Below are 24,517 nucleotides of genomic sequence, written 5' to 3'. Positions count from 1 at the left end.
GAAAAAGAAAATTACACGTCCTTGAATGTTTATTCCATTGGAAAATAAAAACTTTATCCAAATATTATTCAAATCCAAGCAGAGAAAATTTTAGAGAGAACGTGTACGTCAAATATATGTTGTTCAAACGTTCATTCTCAATAATTAACATCCTTTTGGTACCTTCAATAGAAATGACCCATCGTGAAAAATTATTAGAAACTAATAACACTTAACTTATGTATAACGTATCAAAATTATTTTCGCGTACGCCAAACGAGCAATGTAGCACCATTAAAATGTTTCCAAATTTAAAGCACCAGTTGACAGGGACTGATTTAGAGCACATGTGGCTACATTTACTGTTCTTTAGCCATTTCAAGATCTGTTGGATGATATATGGAATAATCTGCGGGATCTCTAACGTTAGTTAAACCGTAACTACTGACAGACTTCGGCACGATAATTAAAAATAATTACTTCTATTAAAAAACAACGAACATATAAAGATATTTGACCTACTTTGGAGACCGTATGTGTTGCACAGAGGGTTATCTAAAAATCATAACAGTCTAATACTATCAAAAGATAGGTACTGAAGTGTGCAAATTCTTTTCATGCTACTGAGATTTATGAGGCTTTGTCGTTTGAGTTAGTATTGTACTCAACCAAGTACGGAGATCATTCTGTGAAGGTCAAGCGGGCAGCTTGTTGACCTTTATTGCGAGGGCTAACTGAAATTTGTTGGAAATACTTAACATAAAAGCATTATAAATTAAAAATTTACTTTAAAGAATCGTTGATATTCTTTCCACCGGATGGAAATGAACAGATTCCCATCAACCGTTGGCATTACGAGAATCCTATCATTTGTCATGTCCATTGTCATGGTGCAGAAATAACCAACGAGGAATACTAGCATATGGTAGCAGTTGTACCTTACTGGACTCGAGATCCTGGGAAAATACATCTCACCACCGAGGTATACATCTTACCATTTAGTGTCCATAAGCTGAATGGAGGCCTTTGGCGGCAGGCTGCTCCTGGTGAGAGTACACATATAAGCAAGTTAACGAGAAGTAGAAATGAGGCGGAAAAATGACTGGATGAGTACAATAGGATTATTCTTGTTGAAGAAATTATAAGGTTATATTAGAAACCAAATAAATGTTCGTTAATCTCACATACCATAATGGTGGCCTCACAGTGATTACATATTCAAATGCAAAATAATTAAATATTAAATAATTATGTATTTTAACAGCATGTAGTGAGAGCAGAATATTGTATACAAAAATATGTGTGAGCAAAATGCATTAAGAGCACAGTAATTCAAGAGAAGACAACATAAACATTTCGAATCCGAATACGCAGTTCCCGACTGTAAATCGCAACTTCAACTCAAATCTTGTGGACAGACAGTGTGAAAAACAAGCAAAAACCTGTAAGACATGAATACAGGTGTTAACTGCAGTTGATAAAATGATTTCACAGCTGCCGTCAATCCCATAAACAAAATGTTCATATGGTAACGCAAAGTAAATCACAGAAAGCCAAGTCAAATAACCTACGTCCAGTAATTCCTTAAGTCCACTAAAATGGTGAAGTATTTAGCTCGCCTGTGACTCCTTGGATGTACAGTCACACGGCAAAAACACCGCAAAGGGCCCGCCAAAAAAAGATAACAAACAAAAGACTCACTCTTTCATTCTCCCTTACAAGCTCTTTGTCACATCACACTATTTAATCTAAAGTAGTTGCTTAAATAATGGCAACCATTCAAACTAATGCCAGTTATACATAGACGTATAACGCTAAGAAACAGACAAAGTTATTGTGGCCATCTTACAAGAAATCGTTAAAATATCAACGTAGTTACTAAGTTATTAACAAAGTCACGAATGTATGCCAACATCCGGTTTTCCAAGGTAAAAAGGTTTTGGAGCATTATATACACTTACGAAATAAAAAAAGAGAATGTGGTTACTCTTCCTCTAGCATTATTCGGTAAGGATCTAGGAGCTCATGCTCCCTTCGAGTTACGTTGAAGTGTGAACCGCTAAATTTGAATATCAACTTACACATTACAGATATGCCTGATTTTAAATGTAGCTTCTTGTGGTGTTTACTGACGATGTATCATGTGATCAGAATGCCCTAGTAGGTTACTTGTCAATAATTTTATAATCTGATTCAATGAATAACAATACTCCATTTTAAACTCCCTGTCAGATTGAAAGTGTGTGGCGGACCGAAACTAAAACTCGGGAATTATACAGTTTGCTGACAAGTGCTCTGCCGACTGAACTACCCAGGTACGTCTCACGACCCGTCCTCACATCTTCACTTCAGTATCGCAGCAAGCGCTGAGATTAAACTTCCTGGCACATTAAAACTGTCAGTCGGACCGAGACCTAAACTAGGGACCTCTGTCTTTCACGATTAAGTGCTCTACTAACTGGACTATCTAAACACGACTCAACACCCGTCATCACGGCTTTACTTCCAGCAGTACCTGGTCTCCAACACTCCGGCAATCAGTTTTAATCTGCCAGAAAGTTTCATAACAGCGCACACACCGCTGGTGAGAGAAATTTGCAATCTGGAGACATCCCCCAGGCTGTGGCTAAGCCATATCTCGGGAATACCCTTTCTTCCACGAGCGCTAGCCCTGCACGTTTCGCAGGAGAACTTCTGCGAAGTTTGGAAGGTAGGAGGCAGGTACTAGCAGAAGTCAATCTGTGAGAACGAGTTGTTAGCCGCACCTGGGTAGGTCAGTAGGTAGAGCACTTCTCTGCAAGTGAAACTTTCCGAGTACGGTATCGGTCTGGCACACAGTTTTATTCTGCCTGCAAAAATGAGATCGACAGGAAGTGCAAAATGGCTAAGCAGGGATGGCTAGAGGACAAATGTAAGGATGTAGAGGCTTGTCTCACTAGGGGTAAGATAGATACTGCCTACAGGAAAATTAAAGAGACCTTTGGAGAGAAGAGAACCACTTGTATGAATACCAAGAGCTCAGATGGCAACCCAGTTCTAAGCAAAGAAGGGAAGGCAGAAAGGTGCAAGGAGTATATAGAGGGTTTATACAAGGGCGATGTACTTAAGGACAATATTATGGAAATGGAAGAGGATGTAGATGAAGATGGAATGGGAGATAAGTTACTGCGTGAAGAGTATGACAGAGCACTGAGAGACCTGAGTCGAAACAAGGACCCGGGAGTAGACAACATTCCATTAGATCTACTGATAGCCTTGGGAGAGCCAGTCATGACAAAACTCTACCATCTGGTGAGCAAGATGTATGAGACAGGCGAAATACCCACAGACTTCAAGAAGAATGTAATAATTCCAATCCCAAAGAAAGCAGGTGTTGACAGATGTGAAAATTACCGAACTATCAGTTTAATAAGTCACAGCTGCAAAATACTAACGCGAATTCTTTACAGACGAATGGAAAAACTCGTAGAAGCGGACCTCGGGGAAGATCAGTTTGGATTCCGTAGAAATGTTGGAACACGTGAGGCAATACTAACCTTACGACTTATCTTAGAAGAAAGATTAAGGAATGGCAAACCTACGTTTCCAGCATTTGTAGACTTAGAGAAAGCTTTTGACAACGTTAACTGGAATACTCTCTTTCAAATTCTGAAGGTGGCAGGGGTAAAATACAGGGAGCGAAAGGCTATTTACAATTTGTACAGAAACCAGATGGCTGTTATAAGAGTCGAGGGGCATGAAAGGGAAGCAGTGGTTGGGAAAGGAGTGAGACAGGGTTGTAGCCTCTCCCCGATGTTATTCAATCTGTATATTGAGCAAGCAGTAAAGGAAACAAAAGAAAAAATCGGAGTAGGTATTAAAATTCATGGAGAAGAAGTAAAAACTTTGAGGTTCGCCGATGACATTGTAATTCTGTCAGAGACAGCAAAGGATCTGGAAGAGCATTTGAACGGAATGGACAGTGTCTTGAAAGGAGGATATAAGATGAACATGTACTAAAGCAAAACAAGGATAATGGAATGTAGTCGAATTAAATCGGGTGATGCTGCGGGAATTAGATTAGGAAATGAGACATTATAGTAGTACATGAGTTTTGCTATTTGGGGAGCAAATTAACTGATGATGGTCGAAGTAGTGAGGATATAAAATGTAGACTGACAATGGCAAGGAAAGTGTTTCTGAAGAAGGGGAAATTTGTTAACATCGAGTATAGATTTCAGTGTCAGGAAGTCGTTTCTGAAAGTATTTGTATGGAGTGTGACAATGTATGGAATTGAAACGTGGACAATAAAAAGTTTAGACAAGAAGAGAATAGAAGCTTTTGAAATGTGGTGCTACAGAAGAATGCTGCAAATTAGATGGGTAGATAACATAACTAATGAGGAGGTATTGAATAGAATTGGAGATATGAGAAATTTGTGGTACAACTTGACTAGAGGACGGGATAGGTTGGAAGGGCATATTCTGAGGCATCAAGGGATCACCAATTTAGTTTTGGAGTGCAGCGTGGAGGGTAAAAATCGTAGAGGGAGACCAAGAGATGAATTCACTAAACAGATTGAGAAGGATGTAGGTTGCAGTAGGTACTGGGAGATGAAGATACTTGCACAGGATGGAGTAGCATGGAGAGCTGCATCAAACCAGTCTCTGGACTGAAGACCGCAACAACAACAACAACATACAATTCCATACCAGCACACAATCCCCGGCAGACTAAATATTTCATTTTGAATACTAAATTCTATAATAACCAGTCTAGAGTCTAGCTTGAAGCTTTTTCTGGTGTACATGGTATATCTGTATAATGCGTTTAGGATCTGTAACGCTTTCGTTGAAAATATAAGTGTTTCGTCTTGCATTTCGTCTATCTTTGCTGCTATTGTGTCGTCTTTACCCTTTCAGATAGCGAACACGTTGTGGACTCGGAAAAACCCGTCAGCCAGTTGTTCAGGAACTTAAACGCCTCACATTCCTTGCCCTGCTAGTTGCCACTTAGGCCTGCTGGCCGAGCGTCAAATCCAGACCAGTGACCGTGACAATACAATCCGGTTGCTCGTAACGTCCCAGTGTCGTGGGGAAATGTGGAGGCAAATTCATCGAAACTTCTATGTCACTAACGTAAAACAACTCGAACCTTATTCAGAACATCCCTTTACTTGACAAACTGAAACTGTGTACCGTAGTCCAGCAAAAATTAAGAAGAATCAATCGCTAGTTGAAACTACCGTTCACTTCATCCATGCCCATGTGCTTGGATGTCGGTAGATCACTGCTAACCAATAGGCAGCTCGCTGTATTTACGGCCCGTTCCAATACGCTTCTGCTTATCACAAAAAGCTTTTGTCATATGTACCAACAAAGTAAATGAGTTCTTGGAAAATGTCAGCCATTCACTCTGTGCGAATAGCAAAATTACGTGATTACCTAGTGGACCACGTCTGTAGGAGAATACAGCGAACAAATATTAACTGAAATTTTATTCTCCCTCCACTACAAGAGGATAACATAACGTAATCGCTCACGGCCATATAATGTTGTCTCGATGCAGATAGTTGTATTTCAGAAACCAAGCCTCTGAAACTGCCAGTATGTAACTACATTTTTGCAGTGTAGAATGAATAGATGTTTTTACACATTTAAGTAAACTGCTGAAGCCGAGGTAACTGAATCATATTTATTGCAGGCAAAATACAAATGCCTGTTTGTGTGCGAAGTAAATATTCGTTTCTGGATGATTAAAATTATTCTTCTATATTCCAGACTACAACTACGACAACCAGAACAACTACAAATACAGCAACACCATCGACAACAACATCAAGAATAATGTCAACAACAACTGCGCAGGAACCGCGTATCAAATCTGGTTAATATGCTAAAGTTTTGCAGAACAACACTTTGCATGGCATAATGCACGTTACAAACAACGCCTGTGACAATATCATCCCGGTCAACGCAGATTTTGTGTGGTATTTACAATAAAGATGCACCAATTTAAACCACTGATTTCACTGTAAGAATATATAGCACCAGCATTAAATAAAATCAATCCAGTAGAAAGTGTGTAGACCTTTATTAATTTACTGACATCTGCCAAAACGATAACTTTCAGCCCTTTTCAGAGGATGTAAGTAGTACATGCTTTACAAGCAGTTTCTCTCCTTGTTTCTCACAAAAGAGCTCTCTACTACATTGTGACAAATTCCATCAGAGACATCACTTCGTAAAAATTCACAGCACAGTAACTTTTATGTGTATCTATTTGAGGAGAATCTATCAGTTATATTATTAATACAGTTTTTAGTAACCAACATAAAAATTATTGTACGTTTCGTAAAAAATTAGATTGAATTTTTCGGTATCAGGCTAGGAAATCTATCGCAAATAAAATTGCAAACTGGTAATTTTTTATCATACGAATTTTGTGTGTGTGTGTGTGTGTGTGTGTGAGAGAGAGAGAGAGAGAGAGAGAGAGAGAGAGAGAGAGAGAGAGAGAGAGAGAGAGAGAGACAGAGAGAGAGAGAGAGAGAGAGAGAGAGTGAGAGGGAGGGAGGGAGGGAGAGAGGGAGAGAGAGAGAGAAAGAGATACAGAGAGAGAAAGAGAAAGAGAGAGAGGTTAACTACCTGTAATGTACAGCTAGTTAAACTGTACAGAGTTAACTGCCTGTAATCTGACGTTACGTCAATAAAGGACGATGTGAAGCAATTGGAGGGACTAACAATAAATATCAGGAAAGATGAAGGAACGGATGCAGAGTAATACTAATTAACATTCCAGCTTCAAATCGCTGTAAAAAAACAACCACTGCTCCGTGTGACATATAATTGGAACAAAAATTTATCAAAGAAGGGGTAAACTTTACCAAAAAGAATTCCCACAAGATGTTGTTGAAAACGTCATAATGTAAATAAGTTCGACTTGAATTGACAGACGACTCGCAATAATACGACTGTGATGTGAAATGCTTACTCAAACGACCGTACTATGCAGAACGATGCACTCAAGTTTGACTTTCAACAGTTGTGACACTGATAGTTAAGTAAGTTTAAGAAAGCCCATCAACCGCGGTAGAGTCATACCTCATCGGATACAATACGTTTCTAATTGTCTTGATTTGAAAAATTCATAAAAACATCAATTAAATCAGTTTTTAATGGTCCTGAACCGAAAAACCGCAAAAAAAGCAACACGAAATCGGTTATTAACTGCCGAGAGACTAGCTCCAGCCATTCCGTCCACCGTTATCTGCCAGAGGTTGAAATCGAGAAACAGCATCCTCCACAACAGACCGGAGTCTCAGAAGTCACACGGATTAAGATCAGGTGATGGGGACGGCTAGGCTGTGGTGAAATGATGGCTGATAATTCTAGCTTTTCGAAAAGGCCTCTGCGTCAGCTGCTTCACTGGCTTTTCAATGTGCGGTGGAGCGCGATCTTGCATAAAAATGATCGTACACACAAATCAACGCTGTTGGTGAGCAAAAGACTCTCATCTACATGGGCATTCTGCAAAACACACTTGTCTGGTAGAGGGTACATCGAACCACCTTCACAATAATTCTCTGTTATTCCAATCTCGAAAAGCGCGTGGAGAAAACGAACACAAATGTCTTTCCCAGCCCGCTTTGATTTCCCTGATTTTACTTTGATGGTCGTTTCTCCCTAAGTAGATCGGCGACGATTAAATATTTTCCTTTTCGGAGGACAAAGTTGATGATTGAAATTTCGTGAGTAGGTACCACCGCAACGAAAAACGCCTTTGTTTTAACGGTGCCCGATCCCAACCGCTGTATCATGTCAGTTACACTCTCTTTCCTATTGCTCGACAACACAAAACGTGCTGCTCGTTTCTGAACTTTCTCGATGTACTCCGTTGATTCAATCTGGTGAGCGTCCCACACGGAGCAGCAGTGTCCGCCCCGATAGCTGAGTGGTGCAGTCTGCTATCCGCAGCGCTGCGGCGAGGACGTCTTGTTTACGACCCGTCTGCTCGGTCGTGAGTGCCCGTAGTTGTTTACTACATCGTTGTCGCTAGTTCAGAGTCCATCACTACCGACGCAGCATGGCACAGTCATAGAGACAAACCACCATCAAGATCAGTTTTCAACCCGATCATGCACGACCGCGAGGTTTTGAAGTGGAACTTTTTCTACTTGACGACGTTAAAATTGAACCGCGGGACATAATTGGTATCCATCTCTCCGTCTCGAGCAGTGTTGTCTACGTCAAGTTAGTAAGTGACGAGGTGTACAACAGAATCGTGAGCGCACATGCGAACGATCTTAAATTCAAACATTCTGATGTCTATATTGGGGCGGTCTCTATCGATCACGCGGGGCTTGGCCTCCGTACGATACGCGTCTTCGAACTCCGTTTCGAAGTACCACCGGACGTAGTCACCGCGGCTTTCCAGCCTTACGCCAGAGTGGTCAGCCATATGGCCGAAAAATGGACCACCTTTACCACGTACCCCGTTCTTAACGAGGTACGACAGATCAAAATTGAACTGGCCAAACATGTACCATCATATCTTGTCATCGGCGGATGTTGGACGACCATTATGTATGACGGTCAGACGCACTTGCTCAGGTTGTGGCCAAGAAGGGCACGTCCGGTCGCATTGTCTCCGCCGACGGCTTACTCAAATCCCGACAGGTGAATCTATGACCCCTTCTACGGTGACGACCCTTCCTCTCAAATTATGCCGAGGTTGCAAGGGCAGCAACCCTTTCCGATGTGACCACATCAGTCCGATAGCCGCCCCCGATAGCGAGTCCATGATGGATTCTCCAGTACCGGATCCGGCCTCTACAACGGCGCTCCCATCTGAAGGTAATCACCGGACGACCTTGCAAGAAGGCATGGATGCCAGGATGGACATTGACCTATGGGATGTGCCGTCAGAGGCTTTTCTTCCAGACACCGGAGCAGAGGACGAAATCCACCCACATTCGGATACTGAAACACACGTCCGTAAACAGCGTTCCCCGCGGAAACACAAGAGACGGCGGCGTGCTCCATCGGACGAGTGTTTGCAGCGATCGTCTGACATGGACTGTGGACACTCCGACGACGGTACCGGCGGTACAAAAGCCGCAGTAGAATCCTACCCTACAAATCGCCATGGTGACGGCTTCAGTTCGTCCGACCTCACAGAACAGCAGGATTACAAGCAGACAGCCGCTGCCGATTCCCTATCAGTAGAGCCGATGGAGTCAGCGCCGAGTGCCACAGCAGCCACAAACAGCCACCAACAGCCGATGGAATTTCTTGGCGGCTGGGCGGACGACAGTGAGGAAAGCTCCTTACCCACCGTGTCGGACAACACGAGGGGGAGTTTACCCCACCAGTGTTGATCCTTTCACGCCATCAGATACAGTGACGAGACAACCTTACAAGGGTATTGATGGCCAACACGGGTGCTATGGATAGACCTCAAAATTATCGCGTTGCGACTATAAACATCAACACTATAAGGAATATGTGGAATTCTGCTTCCATCGATATACCCCTTCACCAGGAGATGTTCGTCGACAACCTCCCAGGCATGTACGGTTACGATGCTTGCGTCTCTCCAGCTTCCTCCGCAGGCAGCGGTGTCGCTGTACTGCTTCGGGAAGGGATAGTGGCGGACGATATCGTCTTTCTGCCTGGTGCAAGAGAAATGGCACTCACAGTATTGGGTGTCCGCCTTTTCAGTATCTACGCACCATCCGGGACGGACAAACGTCGTGAACGTTCACGATTCTTTGCGGAAGCCTCGCCCCGCTCTTCCATGGCCTCCACGACCATCTGGTGTTTGGAGGTTACTACAATTGCTTACTGGCGCCCAGGGACAAACTCCCACGACATGATCCCTGCCCGGAACTCGAGACGCTAATTCGAGACGTGCAGATGGTGGACACTTGGGAACATCTTCACGGCCACCGACCGGGACTCACACACTTCACGAGTCACTCTTCCAGTCGCATCGACCTGATCTATGTCTCACGTTCGCTCGTCGCTGGAACACAGGATGCGGAACTGTGGCCTGCAGCTTTCTCGGGCCACTCAGCTTACATTTGTGCCGTCACCCTGCGGCGGGAACAATTGTGGAGAAGCCTGTCGTACCCGGATTACCGCCAAGCCGTTGAGGATACGTGGCATTCATATGAACCTCGCCTCCATGCATATCCCATGACGATCCGCTGGTGGTTGGACTGCGCCAAACCGGCACTGAGGCGAACGTTGATAACCTACGGTCACGACCACGCTGCTTGGCGCAGACATACACTCGACTTTTACTTCAGGGTACTGCGCGACTGCGATGCTATGACGCCATCTCCGGAACGACAAACGTTGGTCTACCATGCTAAGGCTCAGATCATCGCTAATATATGACGCCACCTGGAGGGGGCGGTCATCCGCTCGAGGACGCAGGATCGGACAACGAGCGAACGCCCGTCGATGTTCCACGTACTTCGTGAACGTAAACGACGCCAACGAGCGCTGATACGCTTCATCGACACGGAGGACGGTAGTCGCCTCACCACGCAACAAGACATAAACACAGCGTTCTACGATCATTATTACCAGCTCTATTCCGCTCAGACCCCTGATCCGACAGCACTGGAGGACGTCTCACACACAATTTCCGACACCGTCACCCCGGCAATGGAAGCGGCCTTGATGGAAGAAATTACCGAAGAAGAAGTGATCGACGCCATTAGAAAAGAGGCTGTCAACAAGTCTCCGGATCCTGATAGCCTCCCCTTGCAATCTTACCGGACTTTTCAATATTTATTAGCCACCCGATGGACGGACATCTGTCGCGAGCTACTATCCCCGGCAGTGCCACTCCTTGCCGCCCTTGTGGAAGGGATGATTATTCCTATTCAAAAACCATCCGGTGGCTCACGACTGCAGGACTACCGCCCGTTGACGCTATTGAACTGCGAATTTAAGACCTTTTCTCGCCTGTTGGCGGCGCGGATACACCAGACCTTACGAAACGCTATCTCACCCGATCGAACGTCATTATGAGGCGACAATAATATTCAAACAGCACTCAGTGAATATCGTGACTTGATCTCACTGGCGAGAGCATGTCGTCTGAAGGGTGCACTGGCGGCAATCGATTTCAGCCAAGCTTTCGACCAAGTGGACCACGACTATTTGGAAGCGGTCCTCCAACGTAAGCGGTACCCACAGCCATTCGCCACTGTCGTCATGCGACTACTCCGTGGCGCGACATCCAAGGTGATCGTCAACGGCCGACCTACGCAGCCCCTCACAATTTCTCGATCGATACGCCAAGTCTGCCCTCTCTCCACTTTACTGTACGCTGTGGCTATGGAACCACTCCTATGCGACCTGCGCCAACGACTAACGGGTATGACGATACGAGGCCACATTTTCCGATGTAAAGCGTACGCTGACGACGTGGTGATTGTCATCCGCAACGGCGACGACACCGCTAGCGCAGTGAATTGGATAGCGACATATAGCATGGCCGCTGGTAGTCGTATCAACGTCGCAGAATCGGTAGTGATGAACATCGGGGTCGGATTGTCTGAGGACAGTGTCAACCCCTTACAGCTCAGACATACTTTGAAATGTCTCGGCATTGATTTTACAGACGATATACGACGAACTGCTGCTCACAACATTCGACGGCTTTTACGAAATGCCGCCTACGAGCCCTGGACGTCGTACAACGGGCCCAGTATGTTAACACACATTTAGCGTCCGCACATCGCCCAGATATTACCTACACCGGTGGTGTTAGCTCTCCGTATACTTGCGGCTTTTGGGTCCTTCGTGAGTTCAGGAACGCTTTTCAAGATAAAATATGAGAATCTCACCCTTCCCCCGGATCGGGGAGGGCTTGGCCTTTATCACGTTCATGACAGAGGGGTAGACCTATATGTGAGCACATTAGTCAAGCAATGGCACCGCCGTCCGGACAGTCTGACGGGTTTGTTAATAGAAGAACTAGCACCGCCCTCCCTGTTGCCACCTGTGCGGATACACCACGTCCCCTCCTCGCTCTTCTACATCGGTGTCTTTTACCTCGAACTCAGTTACGTTCGACTTGCATTACCAGCGACTCAACCGGCGACGGCAAAGACGGCTTACCGGGTCCTGCAACGTGGACGACCCGATAACGTCGTGGAGGGGAAGCACCCAAACGTCAACTGGCGAGTAGTATGGAGGACAATTCGCCACGTAACTCTGGACACTGACGTCTCAGCGATGTGGTATATCACTGTCAACAGTAAGCAGGTGACCAAATCAAGGCTACATGCGATCCATATGGTAGACTCACCCACGTGCACGATCTGTGGCGTTCAAGACAACGATGAACACCGTCTTAGCTGTGGCGAGTCTACGGCAGTGTGGCACTTAGCGAGGCAAATGTCAGCATACTACCTTCGAGTAACGCCGAATAATATCGACCCCAAGACTATCTTATTCCCACGCATAAAATCTGGCATAGTCATAACTGGAAAGCAAGTTAGAGAAGTAGGAAGAGAGAGAACTCATAGGGGAGAGTCAAAGTAACTGTATACCAGTGTGACAGCTAACCAAGGCTACATGAAGAGGGAATTCCAGTTTTATGAGAACATTACTGTAGAAATAGAACACCATGTAAGCTTTACCAGATTCGTGAGGCACAATAATTAACGAATGAAATGATTGGTTAATACAATGATACAAAACATGAGCCCACATTTGTTGCGTGCAACTGATTAATTGAAAAGGGAGAATTATTAAAATTTCTCATGTGAGTCTTCAAGTTTTTTCATCACTAATGAATAGACATATGCAACCAAAGACCTACAGGCCCTGTGCCTTGAGAATTTCAGACTTCTGTATAATATATCAACTATGGCTAGCACCTACCTGAAAACTGACTGGATGAACCTTTGGCAACATTACAGCTGTTTCTGCGCAACATGGTATACCATTAGCTACAGGTTTGCTAACCACAAAATAAGAAATTACCTAACGCAATAGCACTTCCGGGTCATCTTAAGGTACCACCTGGTGATACATGACGCATAAAAACGTAAACAGTGCTGCAGGGAGGGAAAAACTATTCTTTTAGTTACTAGTACAATTATCAATCTTACAAAATGTTTTTGTGAATGACGAACAAAGAGTCAGAGTCGCTTGGCTGAATACGAAAGTGTTGCATATATTACCTTCGTCACAGACATATTGGCGTTCATGGTTCTGTTTTTCAAAACTGATCTTACGGTACTCAGACTTTCCAGTTAGTCCAGCTGCAGATGATATAGATTTCAGTGGTATCCCTAATAGCCGTTTGCATGTTGTCTTCTTCTACAACTGCAAGACTTTTTATTATAGACACATATCTCTAAAAACAAAATGGTGTGTTTGAAAATATTGTGGACAGGTCACTATCTTTTAGTTTAGGGTTTACTCTGGAAAAGACTTTCAATTATTCACTGTCTATAGGTTTGCACATTCAAGTTGTACACCACTCATCCAAATATTTTAGGAAAACACCATGTTGTTTCAGGTCGAAAAATTGATTCGGAACGTGTCTGAGACACACACCGAGACTTGCTCATAGATGGTAATGAATATACCTTTTTTCTGATTCAGTTTTGTGACTCAATTTGCATCTAAACACACTACTCATAAAATTGTAGGATGTGAGGTCCGCCAGTTATGCAAAACATCGTTTTTCTCGGTGCTGGAACAGGTTTCAGTACCATTGTGCCATCATCAGTGGGTTTCCGTTTTATTTATTCTGTAATGTTAACACTTTTATTCAATGATTACAAAATTATGTGGATGTTTAGTTCAAACAATAGTTCGTTACCGTTTGTTAATACCTTAACAATTGGTGTTCTTAATTTTTCCAGATCACTTGTGTATTACTTACGACACGTTTGTCATCTGCAACCAAACGAGCAACCAAACAACGTTGATGAGAAATTATGCTGGGAGTTAACCTGTCATCTAGAACGTAATTTAGTTTGTCGCGACATTTCGTGCCTATATTAGTTGCTACTTAGTTTTTCATGTGGCAAGCCATTTTATTTTCCGCATCATGGTGAGGTGTCGTGATGCATACGTAAATATAAAACTATTTTCCACAAATAAAGTCGTAAAAGAACTTTTAACTTCACCAAAACACAGTGTGATAGTGATAGTTGTGTTTCCCAGCCCAGTCAGTGTTCATTTGTTCCCCGGAGATTTCAGGGCCAAATTTTAATTTTGTTTACATTTTAACTTTGTGTGTGTTTGTGTTTCCTGTACGCTTCTTAGCTGTTTGTGATGTCTTTGCAGACTGTTGTGTATCCATTTCTCCTGTGTGTGTGTGTGTGTGTGTGTGTGTGTGTGTGTGTGTATGTGTGTGTGTGTTTGTGTGTGGTTTTGTAAAATCATCAACGTCGTTTTGTTGCAGATGACAAGTTACTTTTGGTAAATAACTCACAAGTGATCCGGAAAAATATTGCACACCAAGTGTAAAAGTATTAACAAAAAGATATGAACTATTGTTTGAACTAAGCATATATATAATTTTGTAATGATTTAATAAAAATGTTCACATTACAGAATAAATAAAGCGGATATCAAATGATGATGGCACAGTATCGCTGCAACCTGTTTGGGTACTGAGAACAAACGGTGTTTTGCGGAACTAGCGGACCTCACATCCTACAATTTTAACTGCAAACACGGTCAACACAAGGAGTTGTAAATCCAAATGATGAATAACAGTACACATACATGGCATCTAGAAATTTCTACAAATCTAGATACAAAACGAGACGGATGTTAATATCTATTGCAAGTGACTACAATGGTGTTTGTAGAAGATTTATATTACTGCTACGTCGTGACTATAGCAGCAGCACTGCCATGGCGAATGGATATGCATACTTGCTGATGTGCGAGTCGAGTTAGCACCAAACCTACTTTTTTTTTTTTTGTCCAAGCATCAAATTGTATCCAAATTACATCTCGACAATGCGATATATTGTGTATTTCTTTCTGTTACTTTAGTTAAACATTAAGAATATCGTGAACTTATTACAGACTTAAATGACCACTTTGTTTGCAAAAAAATCGTCAGTCGCAAGATCATTCTTTGCTGGGCTATAGGCAGATTAATGGATAGCAGAGTCATATGATGGGCTACTGACATGTGACAAAATGCAAAATGATGTCCTGCTTAAAAAGAGAAATACGGAACGAACGTCTAAATAATAAACTCACGTGCCTTGCCTTCTCCTCCTAAAATAACACGGCATAACTAGTCTGTGTCGATGCTGCTGCACGTGCGGCTGCTCGACGACTGACGCTGCCTTACCAGAAACGTCACTTACATAGCTGCCAGTTATCACATCGCAACTTCCGGCCGCCAGCAGCGAGCCGAGTCCCTTATCTACTTCCGCTCTGGCGTTTTTAGCGCCCGGCGATAAGTAATACTAGTAGCTTCGCGCTAGAACGTCCAGTGGGCATCGCAAAGTACCTTAACGCCGCACATAATACACTAGCATATCGAAGATATATCATAGCAACTGGCAGAAAATGATTATTTATATATACACTCCTGGAAATTGAAATAAGAACACCGTGAATTCATTGTCCCAGGAAGGGGAAACTTTATTGACACATTCCTGGGGTCAGATACATCACATGATGACACTGACAGAACCACAGGCACATAGACACAGGCAACAGAGCATGCGCAATGTCGGCACTAGTACAGTGTATATCCACCTTTCGCAGCAATGCAGGCTGCTATTCTCCCATGGAGACGATCGTAGAGATGCTGGATGTAGTCCTGTGGAACGGCTTGCCATGCCATTTCCACCTGGCGCCTCAGTTGGACCAGCGTTCGTGCTGGACGTGCAGACCGCGTGAGACGACGCTTCATCCAGTCCCAAACATGCTCAATGGGGGACAGATCCGGAGATCTTGCTGGCCAGGGTAGTTGACTTACACCTTCTAGAGCACGTTGGGTGGCACGGGATACATGCGGACGTGAATTGTCCTGTTGGAACAGCAAGTTCCTTTGCCGGTCTAGGAATGGTAGAACGATGGGTTCGATGATGGTTTGGATGTACCGTGCACTATTCAGTGTCCCCTCGACGATCACCAGTGGTGTACGGCCAGTGTAGGAGATCGCTCCCCACACCATGATGCCGGGTGTTGGCCCTGTGTGCCTCGGTCGTATGCAGTCCTGATTGTGGCGCTCACCTGCACGGCGCCAAACACGCATACGACCATCATTGGCACCAAGGCAGAAGCGACTCTCATCGCTGAAGACGACACGTCTCCATTCGTCCCTCCATTCACGCCTGTCGCGACACCACTGGAGGCGGGCTGCACGATGTTGGGGCGTGAGCGGAAGACGGCCTAACGGTGTGCGGGACCGTAGCCCAGCTTCATGGAGACGGTTGCGAATGGTCCTCGCCGATACCCCAGGAGCAACAGTGTCCCTAATTTGCTGGGAAGTGGCGGTGCGGTCCCCTACGGCACTGCGTAGGATCCTACGGTCTTGGCGTGCATCCGTGCGTCGCTGCGGTCCGGTCCCAGGTCGACGGGCACGTGCACCTTCCGCCGACCACTGGCGACAACATCGATGTACTGTGGAGACCTCACGCCCCACGTGTTGAGCAATTCGGCGGTACGTCCACCCGGCCTCCCGCATGCCCACTATACGCCCTCGCTCAAAGTCCGTCAACTGCACATACGGTTCACGTCCACGCTGTCGCGGCATGCTACCAGTGTTAAAGACTGCGATGGAGCTCCGTATGCCCCGGCAAACTGGCTGACACTGATGGCGGCGGTGCACAAATGCTGCGCAGCTAGCGCCATTCGACGGCCAACACCGCGGTTCCTGGTGTGTCCGCTGTGCCGTGCGTGTGATCATTGCTTGTACAGCCCTCTCGCAGTGTCCGGAGCAAGTATGGTGGGTCTGACACACCGGTGTCAATGTGTTCTTTTTTCCATTTCCAGGAGTGTATAATCCAAGATGGGAGCACAGCTCCCCATATTGCCATGGTTTCCCCTTCTTAGATGTGAGTGTCTGTTGGTGAATCAGTATTACAATAAGGAGAAGGCGTTGCTGCCAGTTGCTTAGATATGCCAGTGTACTATGTGCGGCGATCTAGGGACTTTGCGATACCCACTGGGCATTCTAGCGTGACACCGAGTGGAATGTTCTCTAATGCGTCAGGCAGAGTATCGCATAGAGAAGTAAGATACGGGAGCGCTTTCAACTTGTCCAGCAGAACGTAAGGGCCCAAAAGTACTCGTCCCACGATTCCAGTACATGTGTTTATGTGAAAACGAGCCTCTAAGCCACATTCACGGCTTACATGCGGGTTTTGTTTTCATCTATAATGGCTGCTGACGAGGTAGAAAATACACTACTAGCCATTCAAATTGCTACACCATGAAGATGACGTGCTACAGACACGAAATTTAACTGACAGGAATAAGATGCTGTGATATGCAAATCATTAGCTTTCCCGAGCATTCACACAACGTTGGCGACGGTGGCGACACCTACGACGTGCCGACATGAGGAAAGTTTCCAACCGATTTCTCATTCACAAACAGCAGTTGACTGGCGTTGCCTGATGAAAAGTTGGTGTGATGCCTCATCCAAGCAGAAAAAACGCGTACCATCACGTTTCCGACTTTGCTAAAGGTGGGATTGTAACCTATCTCGATTGTGGCTTATCATACCGCGACATTGCTGCTAGCATTGGTCGAGATCCAATGACTGTTAGCAGAATACGGAATCGGTGGGTAATACGGTACGCCATGCCGTATCCCAACGGCCTCATATCACTAGAAGTCGAGATGACAGGCATCTTATCCGCATGGCTGTAACGGATTGTGTAGCCACGTCTCGATTTCTGAGTCAACAGATGGGGACGTTTGCAAGAAAACAACCATCTGCACGAACAGTTCAACGATGTTTGCAGCAGCATGGACTATGAGCTCGGAGACCATGGCTGCGGTTACCCTTGACGCTGCGTCACAGACAGGAGCGCCTGTGATGGCGTACTCAACGACGAACCTGGGTGCACGAATGGCAAAACGTAATTTTTTTGGATGAATCCAGGTTCTGTTTACAGCTTCATGATGATCGCATCCTTTTTTGGCGACATCGCGGTGAACGCACATTTGAAGCGTGTATTCCTCATCGCCATACTGGCGTATCACCAGGCGTGATGGTATGAGGTGCCACTAGTTACACGTCTCGGTCACCTCTTGTTCGCATTGACGGCACTTTGAACAGCAGACGTTACATTTCAGATGTGTTACGACCCGTGGCTCTACTCTTCATTCGATCCCTTCGAAACTTTACATTTCAGCAGGATAAGGCACGACCGCGTGTTGTAGGTCCTGTATGGGCTTTTCTGGATGCAGAAAATGTTCGACTGCTGCCCTGGCCAGAACATTCTCCAGATGTCTCACCAATTGAAAACGTCTGGTCAATGATGGCCGAGCAAGTGGCTGATCACAATACGCCAGTCACTACTCTTGATGAACTGTGGTATCGTGTTGAAGCTGCATGGGCAGCTGTACCTGTACACGTCATCCAAGCTGCGTATGACTCAATGCCCAGGCGTATCAAGGTCATTATTACGGCCAGAGGTGGTTGTTCTGGGTACTGATTTATTAGGATCTATGCGCCCAAATTGCGTGAAATGTAATCACACGTCAGTTCTAGTATAATATATTTGTCCAATGAATACCCGTTTATCATCTGCATTTCTTCATGGTGTAGCAATTTTAATGGCCAGTAGTGTATCTAAACGAGTGCAACTGGCTTCGTCAGTCCGTATCGCGTCAATTATAAAATGTTCGTTATCTTCCACTTGGTGCAAAAGCATTCACAAAACTGTACGCGTCGGATGCAGTCTTCTTACAGCTGGTGTTGAATTACCGTGTAATGATACGGAAAGAGTTCTTCTTCATACAACACTTCAACAGCCAGAGTCTGAGATATCTGAAACAGTTTTGCAATATCATGGGTACTTCGCCGAGGTGATTTGGTGAACTGTTTCAAGAACGACGTCCCCTGTTCGTGGTTAACATTTAGTCCTCAGACGACCAGTGTCCATTACTTGTGGACGAAGATTACGTTGCTCATAGGAGTTGCACCAGGCGATGAAAAGCATTCTTAACGGGATGGCGCCTTTGCGGGTACCATGCAGCGTACGCACGAGCAGCAACAGCTACTTGGTTGTCGGGTACACCTAGCACCAAATGAACATCGGCGTAGTCTTTTTTGCTTACCGCATCGGGAGGCCGCCCTACCTAAACTTGAGAGAATCAGTTATCGGTGCGCACCGAACGGTTAGTAGACACATGTATGCAATTCGAAGAATCCAAAGCAGCCTGACGATGATTCGAACGATAGCTCAAAGGTGGATGTGGGTTTGATGTTCCAGCAGTCTACCCAGCGAGCCGCGATGGCTGGTACCGTAATTTGGGATGATGCACGTCGCTGTGTACATTCTTATGCGCAGTACTATGTGACAGTGTTGCCAGCTCCACGTTTTCATATATTTGTTTTTAAAATGCACCCGATCTGATTGTGTTAAATACACTTTCGTCTTCAACTTAAATGAGAGATAGCGTGCCGACCTCCAAGTGCAGCATTTTTACTTCACCCAACATTATGTTGTTTGAGAAATGGTTCTTCGACCAGATGTCAGACGTCGTTGTGAAATCGCCTAAGTATTTAACGGGCGCAACGGACCAACACCTTCTGGTACGACGAACACACTCCTCATCTATGTTTCTTTCCTTTACTGTTATTTTAGTTTTCCAAAAAGGGTCGGGCTGGCAACTGGTGAAAACTGCTCTTCTGCCATAGATAATACAAATTGAAAACATGGTTTAAAATACATGAAAATAGATGACACTAAGAGATGATTTCTTAAAAAGATGCGTAATGGTGGACAATATGTACGTTTCTTATAGAGAAAAAGATGAAAATTTTAAAATTTTTTAAGAACACTGGTAGACAACATTGAAGGTTATCGAACACTTTCTAAATGTTTTCGTATTACGTTGAAAATAAGATTACCGATGATACTGTGGATTGTATTGTGTATTGATGATGCTGGTGATGCATATAAAATGATCAAGATTATGAAGAAGATGGAGTGATGAGTATGACGATGGGGCTCTGTGGTACCACAGGAAGCGACTGAAAATCAGCAAGGTGGAGGAAGTGGGAGGGAGCAAAGTAGAAGAAAGGTGAGATGCGGAACGTGGTTTGTAGGGTGGGAAAGACGGGTATATATCGTGACGGATTTCATCGTGGGAGTTGGTTGAAATTCCGTCCGGACAGGATGGATGAGGCATGAAGGTGCGTGGAAGGTGGCATATAGGTGCAGTGGCTCAGCCGCATACCTCGATTTGTGATTAATGGGTGGGAAAGTTGGGTGCTGGGACGCAATTTTGCTGTTAATGTAGCGGATCCGAACGTGTTCTAGGACAGGAAGGTGGGAAGTGGATGAGTTGGTACAGGACTGACAGCTACGCCAAATGTCGGACGATGAAGCAAGAGCCTGGGCGCACTCGAAATAGTGGTTGGTCATATTGTGCTCTGCCTTCGACCTACCCAACTCCCTCTGTCGTGAGCCGCATGACACACGCATCCGCGCTGACGTGACTATCCTTGCCTTCGTCGTCCGATTTACCGTAGCTCATCCCTTGTATGACCAACAGCTTCCCTTTCTGATCGATGAGACTTTCAGTTTTCCAGCTTTCGATCCCATGTTTTTCTTCGTTGGTATCCTGTGCCTCTCTTCATCAGATGTCGAACTATGAATTTTCACCTCATGCTTAACTACGCTGTCCCAGCACTAAGCAGTCGGCAAGAGGATTCTGGTATTTTAGTAGCCCACATTGTGCCCCACTGAGACAACGCTTGACCACTGCGGATTTCTGTGGCTGGCCCAGACGAGTGTGTCGAAGATGTTCACACAGCTACAAAGAACCTTATACCCAATAAGCCTTCAGAAAACAACATAGTCTGAGCCCAGAAGAGCTTTCGGTTCCATTGGTGAACAGAAGTTGCCATTAACTTTGTGTTTCTTAAATAACTTTTTCCGTTTTCGAAGCAATATTGCCTACAAAGTCCACGCTATGGCAATCTTATGTACGGTATCATTATTCAGAAGCTTGCGAACTGCTGTTTTGCCAATGCTAAGTAAACTCCTGTGATAAAAATTCATAAGGTCGACGTTTGTAGTTCTAGAAGGAGACTGAAAGTGAATGACACACATCTTAAGGGGGTAGGTCTATGCACTGCCCAAGACTTAAGGGTGCTCGTTTCCCGAAAATATTTAAGTCGCTGCAATCTTGCCATGTAGCACTAAACCTTTAAATTTACACATGGCTGTCAACGGAATTCAATTACAATTCGCATTCATACAGGCTCAGTCACACAGTTTTAAATTTACAGGCTTACAGGTGTTAGGCGGGACGCAGTTATGGATATTTAGGAACGTGTTAACGAGTTGCACTATCTACAGCATAGTATTACACTGGGGCGACAAGTCACTGAATAGCGGAATGCACGTATACAGATTGCTGTAGGATGGCGTACACAAGGTATAATGCGGCAGAGATTTGACGGAGTTGTCATTTTTACCTAGGTGCTTCATGTGAAATGGTTCCCAACACGACTACGGTCACAAGACGAGAATTCAAAGATTTCGAACGCGAAATGGTAGTTGGAGCTGGATGCGTGGGACATTCCATTTCGAAAATCGTTACGGAATTCAATATTCCGAGATCCATAGTGTCAAGTGTGAGTTGAGAATACCAAATGTCGGGCCTTAACACTCACTTCGGATAATGCAGTGCTCGATGGCTTTTACTTAACGACAGAGAGCACCAGTGTTTGTGTACAGTTGTCTGGGCTCACGGACAAGCAGCACTGCGTGGAATAACAGCAGAAATCGATGTGTGATGTACAACGTACGTATCAGTTAGGACTGTGCTGCGAAATTCAGCGTTAATGGGCTATGCCAGTGGTTCCCAACAGGTACTCCGCGGACCCCCAGGAGTCCGCGAGCTATGCCAGAGGGGTCCGCAAGATGCTATTAGAATAAGAAATATATTAAATATACTTCTTATCATAACAGATTTTTTTTTGTTTTGGCCGCTTCCTGCTAGAGCAGAGCTTCAGCAACGCTAACTTCTGCGTCTAGCGTCTTCCTAGGGCCAACGGACACTAGCACACTCTAGCGCAAAACTAGAATTAGATAGAGGCAAATAGTTCAGCTGTATGCTGTTAGACTGCGCGCGCTGCCTCTTTGCAGCTGACAACTAACAGTCACTTTACACAGAATCTCGCATTTCAGACGACAATTGGCCGTTGTTAATTTATTGCCAGTGCTTTCACAGACCGTTTTGTTTACATATTCGATATCTTGTATTAAGACAGTAGTGTTTGTAAAGCGTTGTTTCTGGCGGATGTTACAGTTCGCGTGGTTAAAAATGGATTGTTGGTTAGAAAGTGGTTCGCTGAAACGAGAAAGGCCTACAGATGAAGGGCATGATAATGCATTTGATGTTCAAGCAAGTAAGTCAGTGGCTGTCGAACCGAAGTTGACAGTGTCCATTGAACGTAAATCGTCGGCGTCCCTTGAACCTAACCCTTCCAAGATCAGTGTTAACCTTACTGAAAAAATTAGAAAATATAACTCTGATTACTTGGAAATCGGTTTTACGTTCATTGGAACTGAGCAACAGCCTAAACCTCAATGTGTAATTTGCTATGAAAGCCTTTCGAATGAATGTATAAAACTAGCAAAACTCCGGTACCATCATGAAACAAAGCACACAGAGTACAACAGTAAGTCATTAGATTTTTCAAAAATAAATTAGGAGAGTTGAAAATATCTCGTACAACAATTACCAAACACTGTGGTGCAAATGTAAATGAAAATGCAACCCTTGCGTCTTACGAGGTGGTTCAGATTGTTGCTAAGTGTGGAGAAAACAACACCATTGCTCAGGAACGTATACTTCCATCAGCATAAATACTTAGCAAGAGAATGTTAGGTGATGCAGCTGCTAAGGTAATAGGAACTGTCCCGCTCTCAAATAATATTGTACAAAGACGAATTACTGATATGGCAACTAACATCGAAGAAACATCGCTGGGTAGACTTTGCATGAGTGACATGTACGCTCTAAAATTGGATGAAAGCACAGACATATCCAAGAAAGCTATAATGTCGGTTTTCGCTTCGCGCGGTTCTTACGGGACCAAGTGTTCGAAGATCATGTTCTTCCATGCAAACTATTGCATACAATAGCAGACGATATTTTTAATGCATTAAGTAATTATCTCAATGAATGCGAAGTCACCTGGGGAAATGTGTAGGCTTGTCGACGGATGGAGGAAAGTCAATGGCTGGCAAAAAAGCAAAAAAAAAGAAAAAAAAAGGACTTCTAGCTCGTACCAAAGCAGTAGCCCCCGAGGTGAAAAGGACTCATTGTTGTATTCGTCGTGAAGCCTTAAAGCCTTATTAGCCAAAAGATTGACTGAACCTTTGCGAAAGATACTTAACGAAGCAGTTCAAATCATCAACTACATCATTAAAACCCGACATTTGCAATCCAGATCATTTTCTTTGTTGTGTAAAGAGATCGGCAGTGAGCATGAGCAACTTCTTATTCATACAGAAGTAAGATGGCTTCCTCGAGGTAAGATCTTGTCAAGATTTTTTGAACTTAGAGACGACGTTCGTATCTTCCTTCTTGACACAAAGTACGCGGATTTTCTCACTAACTACTCTTGGCATTGCTCAGTTGCGTACTTAGCTGATGTGCTTGAACACTTGAATGTGTTAAACTTGAGTTTACAAGGAAAAAATGTAGACATGTTCAAAGTTGAGGATAAGATTAGTGCTATGGTCAAAAAGTGTCAGATCTGGCCGTCAAGGATAGAAAACGAGTCACTAACTAACTTTTCTTCCTAAAGACAATTCTTGGAGTCATCAGAGGAGAGTTTGCGTCATCAGATCAAGATCAACGTAGCCGAGCATCGATGCAGCGTAGCCACCACTTTTAGAGAGTATTTCCCTGAACGTGACCCTGACGACAGACGGATTCGAATCCATTCAGCTGTGAACATATAGACAAAATCCAAGGCCTCACTGAAGAAGCGCAAGATCAACTTGTGGGTCTGTCCAGCTGTGGTACGACGATAAACATATTCATCGGTGATAAAATTACGAACTTCTGGGCATCACCACGCAAGGACTACAGGAAACTTGCAGATAAGTCAATGAAAAAGATCCTTCCATTTGCAACCACATATGGGTGTGAGCAAGCATTTTCTTCCATGTGTTTCATCAAAAACAAATATAGGAATCGGCTAGACATGTGGTCGGATTTCATAGTGAAAGTTTCAAATTATGAACTTAATATTTCAGAAATGATGGACTCAAAGGTCAGATTCAACTCATCTGATTAAGAACTGAAAATTACAACTGACTGTATACTGATGGAGTGCTCTGTT

The 24,517-nt window shown here is 44.4% G+C and overlaps 1 protein-coding gene across 1 annotated transcript in view; it reads left to right on the top strand.

Annotated features, from left to right (window-relative positions):
• LOC126418849 (uncharacterized) overlaps positions 1–6,027 on the top strand; it is a 652,968-nt gene extending 646,941 nt beyond the window's left edge. The window contains exon 5 of the mRNA XM_050085837.1: positions 5,740–6,027. Coding sequence (XP_049941794.1) covers positions 5,740–5,850 — 111 coding nt within the window. The 3' untranslated portion in view covers positions 5,851–6,027. The remainder of the gene's footprint in view (positions 1–5,739) is intronic.
• The last annotated feature ends 18,490 nt before the right edge of the window (positions 6,028–24,517 follow it).

This window comes from Schistocerca serialis, chromosome 9, assembly GCF_023864345.2.
Source record: "Schistocerca serialis cubense isolate TAMUIC-IGC-003099 chromosome 9, iqSchSeri2.2, whole genome shotgun sequence".
NCBI classification, from domain to species: domain Eukaryota; kingdom Metazoa; phylum Arthropoda; class Insecta; order Orthoptera; family Acrididae; genus Schistocerca; species Schistocerca serialis.
This window is presented reverse-complemented; position numbering and strand designations above follow the sequence as displayed.